Consider the following 12,582-nt stretch of genomic DNA (forward strand, 5'->3'; position numbering starts at 1 on the left):
TTCGTGTAAAACCCGCAAGGGTATTTTAGTCATTTCTCTTCCTTTTGCGCATATTCATAATTATGAATATGTTGTAATTCTTTTTGTATTTTTACTTTTCTTTTTTTCTTTTCACTTTTTTGTCTTTATTTTTTGTTGACTCAAAGTCAACTTGGAGGGCTCAACACTAGCTGTTGAGCCTCTCCAACGGTTAGAATTCTAACCGTTGGAGGGGCTCCAACAGCTAGTGGAGCCCCTCCAAGGCTCATTTTCCTCTTATAAATAGGGGAGTTCCCCCTTTGTAAAATGCACTTCTTGGAGCTTTTGTTCTCCATTCTTCTCAATAAAATTCTTTATATTTTGTATGCCTTTGTGCATTTGAGTTTCTTTATTGTACCTTTGTGTACATTTGTTCTAAGTGTTCTTGTGCATTTGTGCACATTGGTGGTGGTGTGCTTATTGCACACTTTATCTCATTTTTGAGATATTTTCACAAAGACATGATCTTTGATGTGTGAGACCATATAAATTTAGATAAACTTTAAATTCTTTTGACAAAAACTCTCCTCCTGAATCGGTGTGAAAGATAAAAATATCATTCTTAAATTGATTTTTGGCTAGATTATGAAATATTTGAAAGTGTAAGAAAAATTCAGATTTATGTTTAAGAAAATAGATCTAAGTATGTCTTGTAAAATCGTTCAAAAAAATTACATAATACATAAAGTCACCTTTTGATATAACAGGTGTGAGTCCCCACACATCCGAATGTATTAACTCAAGTGGTCGAGAAGAAACAAAGGTTCTTTCTTAAAAAGGTAATCTCTTCATTTTACCAAGAATACAATTTTCACATGTAAAGTTTTCAACATTACAAAAAAAATTTATCTTTGGAAAAAACTGGATTTTGGATATACCAGGATGGCCAAGTCTCTTATGCTATAGATCCAAATCCACTTTTCTGAACATTACAACACAATGTATTCTTGGATATTTTCAAAAAATTCATGTAGTATAAGCCTCCTTCTCTATGGCCTTTCCCAATCTGCTTCCCTGACTGGCGATCCTGCACTCGACAACCACGAGAGGATAATGACACATTATATCCATGGTCAGATAATTGAGAAACAAATAAAAGATTTAGGTTTAAGTTTAGAAATATATTTGATTTGTGAAATACAAATTTTTTTTGAGTTTTAAGAAATATTTTCAAAACTTTCTATTCCTTTTATCTCAAGAGATGTTCCATCAGCGGTAAAAACATTTGACCCACTTGAGTTATGACATTCAGATAACATATCAATATTTGGTGTCATATGAAAAGAGGCACTTAAGTCAAGAAGTCAAAGAGATTTACCAGGATCAGAGATGTCGAAAGAAGATACTGCAGCTTCAGTGGATAAAGATGCACCTTTGAGTAGAGGTTGAAGTGCCTCCACTAATTGAGTTAAGGATATGCTTCAAATGGATGATTTACTTGATTCTTGTGGAGGTCCGACAGAGGCAACCTTCTTCTCATAGGGCTTCTTTAATTTTGGACAATATGTTTTCACATGTTCCGGTTCACGACAATAGTAACAAATGACTTTCCTTTTTCAAACTCATTTTCTTGTTTTTCATCATTTGTCCTCACATAGTGTGGAGGTTTGTAGGTATGAATATAGTTTCTCGATCTAGACACGACTAGGACCGAGTCATCATCACACTTGGAGATTTTTTTTTAAGGCTATTTTCTTTAATATTTAATTCTTATATCGTGTCTTCTATTAAAGGCACTTTCCCTCGATGAAGGAGAATGAATTTGATTGATTCTAACTCCGATCTCAATCCATTAATAAATTGAAAAAATGCTTCGTATTTATTTGATTTTGACGAAGTTCTATGTCTTCCAGACAATGTCATTTGATTCAAAAAGAGCCAAATCTTTTCATAATTCTGACAAGCTATTATAGTATTCTCTAATGCTCTTGTCTCCTTGAACCATATTTTGTACCTTATCGTGTAAATTGCACACATGTGCAATATCTTTAAGAGAGTACATTTTCTTAAGATAGTTTCATAGATTATTTGCATGTTCAAATTTTGTAAGACTTGAACACTTTTTGATATCGACACCACTAATGAGCCAAGACATGATCTTGGCATATCTCATCCTTCATTCCTTCAACTTTTTTTCGTAAGTGGTAATGACCTTATTTTTCTCAACCTCAGTAAGAGGTATCTCATTCTCACCTTTTACCTTTGTAAGGATTAGTTTGGGTTTTGGATCGGTCTCATCCACTAATCTCTACAACCCCTTTCTCCATATAAGGTGCTTAATAATTGAAGCTCATGTTACATGGTTGGAATAATTGAGCTTAATGAGTTTAATGGTGATATTATCATTGTCATCCATTTTACAAGGTTTGAGAAGGAAAAAGAAAATAATAAGAGTGGTGAAGAAGAAGAAAATAGAATAAAGTGAAGATAACGAGTACTCTACTACCGATAAAAGGTACAAACACTTCTCCAATCTTTTACACAATCGCGATCTCACGCGCACTTGAATAGGAATTGCAAACGAGCTTCACTTCTTTTTCAAATTTTGAATGGCACGTTTCCTGATGTACTAAAACAAAACTTAACTTGATCACTAAGCTTTGATACCATGTAAGAAGATAAGCTCCTAGATCACCACCAACGAATACTTCAAAGAGCTCCAACCAAAGTATCGAAAATGGACACTCACAAGAACCAAGAAAGGTTCATACACAAATACCCAAAAAAAGGTATTCAACAAGAATAAAAAAAATGAACGTTATTGATTATGAACCACACAAAAACTACTCATTTTAGAGGGGGCAATGCCCGATATTTATATACAATAGAGGGCAATAGAGCCGTTGGGAGCCCAACAACTCTATGTATTTGACTTTAGTCAAACATTGACTAGTCAAATACAGCCTAAAAAAGTCCTAAAAAGTAAGAATAAAAAAAGGAAAAATACCTATACAAATAGTACTAAAAATAATAATAAAATAGCTAGCCTTATAATACATTATTTAACAATACATTGCACCAGGCACTGGATATCCTGGTCCTCCAGATGTTTATGCTATGTGAAAAATAAAAAATTGCCTTCAGTTTCAGTTTTGAAAAGGCATTTTTATGGTGGAGGTCTTCAGGAAGAACTGATTATGGAATAACCAGGAGCAGGAGGCATGAGGGCTGAGTGCCATATTAGTCTGTTTATAGATTGAAGAATTCTTTTTTGTTACATTTTTTTTGTTAGGTTTGATTTGTTTAGCTCTTCCCTTATTGAGCTTGTTTAAAAACTAAGGTGGGGCACATCACTCCTTGTAAGGATTGGTAATCACTTGTATTTCATTTCCAATAGGTTCCTTTGGTAGCAAGTAACTCCAAGGTATATTAACAATGCATTTTCTTTATTTTATATCATTTATTGAACCTATCTACGTGGTTGCTCATTACCGATCAAGTGACATCACCTACAAGAGGGGGTCAAATGGTCTGTGTTACAATACTTGGACAATGAAGATGCAACCATAAATCATGGAGGTTGCTGTCAAACATTTGAACATGAGCACGATTCACCTCATTATGGGATATTGCTATCAATACATGGCTTTTATCTTTCAATCCCGTTATCAAAGTTGTTATAATATCTCATTAGAAAAAATTGCACTCAACAAATTGTAGATTAGTTCAATAAGTAGAGCTATTTTTGAGGATTTGCATATATCTTCACAAGACTTCTAAAATATGCTGTTTGCTGTGGATAATTTGAGGTGGAAACTCTCTGTGATTACCTAATATCATGTGTTTTCAGTTGCTGATAATTTATGTTAGTTGAATTATGTTCATATTTTCTATTTCTGTCTGCTTTATAATTATTTATTACTTTAATGTTGTACAAACAGTTGGTCTTCATTTTCTCAATATTTTGGAACTTGGCTTTTGCTATATGCAGGTAAATAAGATTGAGCAGGGGCAATTGTCACAGAGCCCTTCCATCAAACATGAAAGCAGTGTGGGAACAGAAAAGTCACTGATCAAAATTGATGTTCCAGATATTATTTCTACATCTCCATGTGCAGATCTTACACTGCCTCCAGGTGCTGGTCTCTGCATTGATACAATTCATGGGCCACACTTCTTGGTAAACTTCACACTCCTGCTTATTGAAAGTTTTTCACCTGTAGAGAAAAGAGAGAGAGGAAGAGAGAGAGAGAGAGAGACGAAGAAGAAACGCAAGGCTTTTTTCAGCTGTTACGCTTTCTATTTTCTTATACTTAGAATCGTGACCTAAAAGGTGTTTTTATAATGTTACAACAGAGTTATATGGATCCGGGTCTGGTGTATCCAGACCCGGCAGTATAAGTGGGTTACAATACATAAATATGGATATGTTACATGGCTGTACACAATCCATGGATCGACGTGGATCGGGTCGGATCCTTTCCACCTTTTTCACCCCCCTCAAGTTGATCATGGTTTTGGACCATGAACAACTTGCCTTTAAGCATCCAAAAACGATCCTTTGTTAACCCTTTGGTAAATAGATCTGCAACTGGTCTTTCAGTATTGACGAACTCAGGCTCAATCTCTTTTTCTTCAACCTTCTGTCTCACAAAGTGTTGGTCGATCTCAATGTGCTTGGCACGACTATGATGTATTGGATTGAATGACATGTTGATAGCACTTTGGTTGTCACATAGCAAAGTAGTGTGAGAAATCTTTTCTCCTACTTCGGTTAGTAGATGCCTGATCCATGTAACTTCGGCAGTAGCAGCAACCATAGATCTATACTCAGCCTCAGTGCTTGATCTAGCGATGACCTTTTGTTTACTACTGCTCCAAGAGATTAAATTTTTTCTGATGAAGACGCAATATCCTGATGTAGATCTTCGTTCATCAGGATCTCCTGCCCAGTCTGGATCACAATATACAGTGAGTCTATGCTCATCTTTGCCATATGACTGTGGTGAATATATCAATTCATCCCCAATAGTCCCTTTCAGATATCTAAGGATCCTCTTGACCGCTTCCATATGTCCAGTACGTGGCGCATGCATAAATTTAGACACTTGATTGACTGAATAAACAATATCAGGTCTGGTGAATGTGAGGTACTGTAACATTCCTATTATGCTTCGATACCTGGTGGGGTCATCACACAGATCTCCATCCTGAGCGCTAAGTTTTTGATGAAGCACACTCGGAGTTCCCAGAGGTTTGCAATCTTGCATGCCTGCCTTGCTGAGAACGTCTACGGTGTACTTGTGCTGAGTGAGGGTCAAGCCATGAGCCTGGTTATCAACTTCTACGCCAAGAAAATAACGTAGAACTCCAAGATCCTTCATTTTGAACCTCTGACCTAGTAAGTCTTTTACTTCTTGGATGTGGGTCACAGAGTTTCCTGTGATGACAATATCATCGACATAAATTAATAACAGAGTGCTCACAGTCTGACTTTTAAAGATAAATAATGAGTGGTCCAGCATGGAACGTGAAAATCCATGTTTCTGAATCTCTAGCGAGAAACTATCAAACCATGGGCGAGATGCTTGCTTCAGACCATAGATAGCTCTTTTTAACCTGCACACATGAGTTTTACAATTTTGTTCTTGATACCCAGGGGGTTGCTCTATGTATACTTCCTCCTTTAAGTCTCCATGTAAGAATGCATTTTTTACATCAAGCTGACTCAACTTCCATCCATGTTTAACAGCTAGGAAAATAGTAATTCAGATTGTTCCCATTCTTACAACCGGACTGAAGGTCTCATCATAGTCTTGCCCTGCTTCTTGAGTGAATCCTTTTGCCACAAGCCTTGCCTTGTATCGTTCAATAGTTTCATCTGACTTGTACTTTATTTTGTAGACCCATTTACATCCGACAACATTTTTGTCAGGTGGTCTGGGAACAACTTCTCAGGTTCCACATTCATGCAAGGCTTGCATTTCCTCATTCATGGCTTCTACCCACTTGGTAGAAGTGGTTGCCTGGTAGTACATGGTGGGCTCATCTTCCTTATTGAGAGCAGTTAAGAAGAGTTGAAAATCCAATGAGAAGTTGTTATAGCTAACCCACCTGTCAATGAGATGTCGTATGCGGTTTGATTTTCTGACCTCAAGAGTACGAGAATGAGTCGGATTGCCGTCTGAGACATGATCTGAATGGCTTGCTGTTGTCGGTCTCTGTCTAGAATAGACAATGCCTTTGTATCTGCCTGGTACTTCTGTATTCTGTGATCCCGACGTCCCAATGTCTTCAAAACTCTTTTCTTCTTGCTGCACACAATATGAGGAGCATGCTTCATTGGAGTCAACAAAAAGTTCTGAACTCAACCAAGGATAGTAAACTTCAGTTGGCATATTCGTTGCATCAGCTCCGTCATCAAAATTTTGTTCATCAAAGACAACATTTATTGAGATTCTGATACGTTTGTTGGTGGGATCATAACACCTATATCCTTTGTAGTCATCTGCATATCCCACAAACCTATATTTCCGGGCTTTGTCTTGAAACTTGTTTCTCAGAGACTGATCAATATGCACATAGCAAATACAACCAAAGACACACAAATCATGATAACTAGGATGAGCTCCAAAAAGACAGTGATAAGGAGACTTATTTTCCAGAACAACCATGGGCAGTCTATTTATCACATGCACGACAGAATGAAAGACTTTTGTCCATAGGTTGATAGGGAGATGACTCTCATGAAGCATACTCATGGCACTTTCAACAATATGTCTATGTTTTCGTTCAACAATCCCATTTTGTTGAGGGGTGTGGGGGCAGGACCCCATTAACAAGAGTGGTTCCATCCAGGTGACCTAAGAGACCTTGACTCCTTATAAAAGGAATAATTTGTCTCTTCTGAATCAAGAAATTTGAGGTATTCAACTTTTCAAAGACGAGTTGGTTGAGGAAGCTTGAAGAAAGATTTGATTGAGAGTGATAAGGGTCCATTTAAAAAAAAACAACGAGAATGTCGACCAGAGTGTTCACAAAAAGTTAAGCATGCTTTCCTTTTTTTTTTTTAGGATATAGAATCGCAGGCTGTCGGATGCAGGGAACTCAGTTTCTGAACCTTTTCTATGCAGTCCAGAAACTGAGATTGATGAGATGAAGAATGCCTTCACACGTTAAAAGAACCCCCTTTTTTTTATAAGAATAGAAATAGGTAATCAAAGAATAAGTTTCACAACATAGCAGTAAAGAATCATAAAAAAAAATATTTGAATATGCAAAGACAGACTTAGAGGAGATTAGGTAAGGAAGATCAAGAAAAAAAATTAAGAGATTCGGTGTTTCACGTGAATCAATTCACGTGAAACACAGTCACCCACAGTCTGTGTTCACGTAAACAGGGTGCACGTGAATCGCAGATTCACCAAATATGAAACCCACGTGAATAGAGGTCACATGGATCACGGTTTCACCAAGAAAAGGAACCCACGTGAGGTGTGGGTACACAGTAGATTTCAGAAAAAGGGGACGAGTGAGCAAAGAGGGGAGGAAATGGAGAGGAACAAAAGAAAAGGGAAAAGGAGGAACAAAAAAAAAAGAAGGGGAAAGAAGAAAAAAAAACCTCGATTTTCTGAACTTCGCTCTTGCCGGAATCCTTCTCAGCCTTAGTTGGATCTATGCTCTGATACCATGAAAGTTTTTCACCTGTAGAGAAAAGAGAGAGAGAGAGACGAAGAAGAAACGCAAGGCCTTTTTCAGCTGTTACGCTTTCTATTTTCTCATACTTAGAATCGTGACCTAAAAGGTGTTTTTATAATGTTACAACAGAGTTATATGGATCCGGGTCTGGTGTATCCAGACCCGACAGTCTAAGTGGGTTACAATACATAAGTATGGATATGTTACATGGCTGTACACAATCCATGGATCGACGTGGATCGGGTCGGATCCTTTCCACCTTTTTCACTTATCTCATGAATGACAATAAAACACCATTTTCTGTGCTTAAACAACCATCTTCCAACTTAGCTTGTGGGTGAACTTGAGCTTAAGTGATTAAACAGGTTCTCAAGCAACTTTGAACAGTAATGTTACTAGTTTGAGCTCAACTCATTTACTAAATTGAAGAGTTCAAGCTGGCATAAGCTGGATCAAGCAGCTCCACTTATTGTGACCTCTTCATTTGGCTTTTGTTTTGGCAACTATTTTTAACGAATAGATAGTAAATAACAATTTTGTTTATTGTAATGAAGACAAGCCTCAATATTGGTAATGTGACCCAATGGTCGCTATTCTAAGTATTGAAATAAAGGGACCAATGGCATGTGTACATGGAACATAAAGGACTTAAAAGCCTGTCACTTCAGTATATGACCATATGTAGAATTAAGTCTGCACTCTTCACACCACTCTCCTGGTTCTCCCATTGTATGGTCTCTAATGTAGATCAGAACGCTTACTATGTAGAAAAACCACTGTTTTAGGTTTATGAAATCATTGGGAATCCATCCTTGGATGACCGAGGTACTTTAGGGAAGACTTGAAGTGTAGTGAAAATGATGATGAAATAGGATCTTAAGTTGTCGTTCCTATGATCCATTCAGCAAATAGGGTTCTGAAGCATATGAGATTGCTGCATTTTTTAGTTCAAACCATGGTTTTGTGCTCTGTATTTTATAGTGGAATTCAATGTTGGAGGTTGAAAATCAAAACTAACAGACATATGCCGACTTTTCTCCATACTAAAATGGTCAGTAGAAACCTTTGCTAGAATGGCTTGTGGGGAAAAGAAAAAGCTAAAGTTTTCTGCAGCATTAGTCATTTGGCAATCTGTTTTTCAGGAGTTAAGAAATGAGCATTAGTTCTTTATTGACTAGGTATCCTCCGTCAGAATGTGAGCAGATTATGCTGATTAAAATTTAAAATTATCTTTGAATGGCTTAAAAAATCTTATTAATCTTATTGATGTTTTTCTGTGCCCTTTATCCTCAACTTGTTGTCCTTGACTTTTCTTTTTTCCCCTTTTACATAATATGATATACGTCATTCTCCATGGTAACATCTTTGCATGTTGGTGTGAGATCTGTCCTACCATTTTAGTGAATAATTTTAATGAGATAATTTTATGTTTCATGTCTGGGTCTTTTTTTGCAAGTTCCCTATTTTAATCAGCAGCTTTCTGGTACCTTGCTGAAGCTTTTCTTTTATTGTTGGTAAACAGTTAAATACTTGGTAAAGGGAAGCCAGCAAGTAAAATAGGTTTGAAGTACTAAAATATATAGTGTGGGTTTGGGGTTTTCTCCCTTATACTTTATAGTGTTGTTTGTTGGATCTTTTAGAGATGCCCCGTCTGACCTGGATATGCACAATCAATTCTTTAACTCACAGTGATCAAAATCAACCTGTTTGTTTCAGGTTGCTGACACATGGGATTCCATGGATGGATGGATGGATGCTGTTCGCCTTGTTTACACCATCTATGCACGGGGAAGGAGTGACATACTTGCAAGTGTTATAACCAGCTGATCGTTCACAATTTTCGCAGAAGAGATATAATGGATTCACCTGCTTGTTTTGTTGGAGTGAGCTCTCTTCCAATTTAATTTCTGGTTTCAGATAATTAAGAAAGGCATATTGAACTGCTCATTATTTAATTATACCTCACAGAATGACTGTTCAATTACACCTCGCAGAATGACCTGTGAACTTGTGTGAGCAGCAACACATGAAAGGCTTTTCAATTCAATGCATCTCCCTCTTTTTGATAGAATACCTAAGGCCAGATATACAATTGGACTAGACTAATGTCATTAGAATCTGAATGGTGGTGTATTCCAATTCATTTTGGTATGACTGGTAATGATAAAATAACCTCAGAAATTCTCGAAAGCCCTGGCAATCTATGCCTCTTCAGCACTGATTTGGTGGACTTTCCAGGTACTTATATTTGTTTGACATATAGTTCTAGGAATTTTCACCTTTTTCATTTCGTCATACAGCTATTCTGGAGTCTCACAACCCATCATCTGTTTGAAAAAAACAAATATGGCTATTTGCCAAATCCTTAATTTAACATGGAATGCCAACACGGAACTGCTGTTCCAACTTGTTTATAGATGTGATTGCTTGATTAGAACTGTGAATCGTTACAATTTTTCATGTTGGTGTTTTTAGCTGTTTGGTTAGCCCCCTCAAGCCCATCCAGATGAAGGCATGAATCTCCCTGAGAATAGCAATTTATTAATTTCTTTGTTTGGGAATTTTCATTTTGGATGTTTTTTGTTCCATATTTAAGCTGTTTCAAATTACTTATAACATTATCTTGTTGTTCAGCATGTCCCCATTGCACGACCTTGTGTCGGCATTTTGGTGTTCTCTTTCATAACTGGTTTTTGTTCAATGCTGAGGGCGCTATTTGCTGTCACCATAGAATTGCTGTATCTGAATATGTAGATCAATGAAAACATGGATTCTCTATGGCATTCAAAGCGACGTCCAAGTACCATCAGAAATCAAGAATCTCCATGGTATATATAGAACTGATTGGCTTTCAGTTTGAAAATCAAAATAGGCTCTTGATTCCTTGAAGAAATTCCGGCAAGGCAATTCTGGGTTTTCCATGGCTTCCGGGCGTGGCCTTCTATACGGAGAGTTTGTGCTTCCAAAAGTGGCACTTCCGAATCATTCAGATAACCAAAGAACTTTGCTTATGCTTTTACACCGGTATGCCGATTAAGTGACCCTGTTCTCGGCGATGGTTCCTTGTGATAAAAAGAAAAAGAAAAACATTTTAGTCAAAATTCAACAAGGATTAAAAAAGATGGAGAAAAATTAAATGATGAAAACTTGTCAGATCTAAAAAGAGCTCAATGGAAAAGAAGCTACCCGACTGGCGTCCAAATAACATCAAACTGATATTTTAACATTGCAAAGGCCCCTAGTGATACTTTAACCAAATAAATATCAAACTATATTTTTTGAGAACTAAAATAATGGGATTGTAGAATGGTATAAAACCTTTTTCTTCCTCCTTTTTGGGTGGTCAAGCTGGGGGATGGATGGCTGGTGGGAACCAACTGGGACGACATAAAACAAATATAAACGTACATTAGAAAGATCAGTGACCATGCATTCAGGTCGTAGATTTTGCAGCCTAGAGGTGGAGTGCACTATGCTTTTATTGATAAGGAACCATATGGTTGAAGTCGTTATGGCAAACTGCCCCGTTGTAAAATGTTTAAGCAAGTCCATATTAATACATCAAACGGCAAAAAAAATTTGTTAAATACTGGATATGTTATTTGAAAGTTTACCATTAAACAAGACGGCTGAAAAAAAAAACGAGGCACAGAAAAATCAACAAACATTAGGTATGTGTTTAATTCGATTTCAATTTTATAAAATGGGGTAAAAAAGAGGACATATATATGAGATTTTTTTTTTTGGAAAGGCAAGCTGGGGTTAGGCAGACCCCCACCAGTTATTATTCAACGTACCACTGGGGTTTTGAACCTGCAACGTCCCACCACAGGGAGACATGCACTGACAGCTCCTACCAACCACAGGGAGCCCCTGTTGTATATATGAGATTTTTTTATGAAAAACAAATTAGGATATTGAAACAATGATATTCATATTCAAGAATCATTGTGATCCGATCCAATTAGATCCTTATTTGAGTTTTTTGAAAAGTATTTTGTTTAAATGTAAGTTTTCGTGTTCTAAACACCCTTTTCAAAAGAATGTGTTTTTTGCCGATTTTTTGAAAAACAACATTCAGTTTTTTTTATCATTTTCAAAGTTTTTGTTGAAAGGAACATGTTCTAAAGGGACTTTTGTTAACTATGAACAAGTCTGCAAATGCGTACTTTGTGGCATTTTCATTTATTTCAGCAATGAATCAAAGGTAGATCAATCTAGTTTATGAGCTTTGATCGGTCCAGGAAAACTTAGTAAGCCATATAGCCCAAGTATATGACTTGCTTTTCTTTTCTTTTTCCTTTTATTTTTAAGGATTAAACAGTTCAGATTCGGATCGGATATGGCTAATACCATATCTGACTAACCAGATGTTGGTTAAAAGGATCCGAATTTGTATTTGGATTAGGATGGTGAAAACTCATACCAAACCCGTTTTTTTTTCATGTAAACAGATTTGGATATCCATCAAATATGGATATTCATTGGATTTGGTAGCAAAAAACTCAAAACCATATTTGCATCTTATTATAATCAAATATAGTTTTTGCTTACCAAATCCAATTAAACAGAATTGGATTCTTATCTATTTTATCTTACCAACAAGGGCTTTGCCTTCCTGGTTAGGGGTGACCGTGGTTTGTCACGTGACATTGGATGTCCACTTTTTGAAACAAACATACAAAAGGGGCATCCCTTGCCATAACATCCCTTGCCATAAGGTTGAAGCTGGATCTGCTCCCAGTAGGCAGGGAGGGCCTCAAGGATTTTATCAATGGCTAATGTGCGATTGTTGATAAGGTTATATATATATATATATATATATATATATATATATATATATATATATATATATATATATATATATATATATATATATATAGAGAGAGAGAGAGAGAGAGAGAGAGAGAGAGAGAGATGGGTAGC

The 12,582-nt window shown here is 36.6% G+C and overlaps 1 protein-coding gene across 3 annotated transcripts in view; it reads left to right on the forward strand.

Annotated features, from left to right (window-relative positions):
• LOC149836305 (Tetratricopeptide repeat (TPR)-like superfamily protein) overlaps window positions 1–9,846 on the forward strand; it is a 60,907-nt gene extending 51,061 nt beyond the window's left edge. For all 3 annotated transcript variants that reach the window (XR_016432411.1, XM_090009120.1, XM_090009123.1), the window contains exons 13-14: window positions 3,950–4,138; window positions 9,373–9,846. Coding sequence is in view for 2 of the 3 variants with exons in the window: in XM_090009120.1 (XP_089865246.1) it covers window positions 3,950–4,138; window positions 9,373–9,483 (300 nt within the window). In the remaining variant the exon portion in view is untranslated. The remainder of the gene's footprint in view (window positions 1–3,949; window positions 4,139–9,372) is intronic.
• The last annotated feature ends 2,736 nt before the right edge of the window (window positions 9,847–12,582 follow it).

The sequence above is a fragment of the Nuphar pumila genome, chromosome 6 (genome assembly GCF_984573655.1).
Source record: "Nuphar pumila chromosome 6, dmNupPumi1.hap1.1, whole genome shotgun sequence".
NCBI lineage: Eukaryota > Viridiplantae > Streptophyta > Magnoliopsida > Nymphaeales > Nymphaeaceae > Nuphar > Nuphar pumila.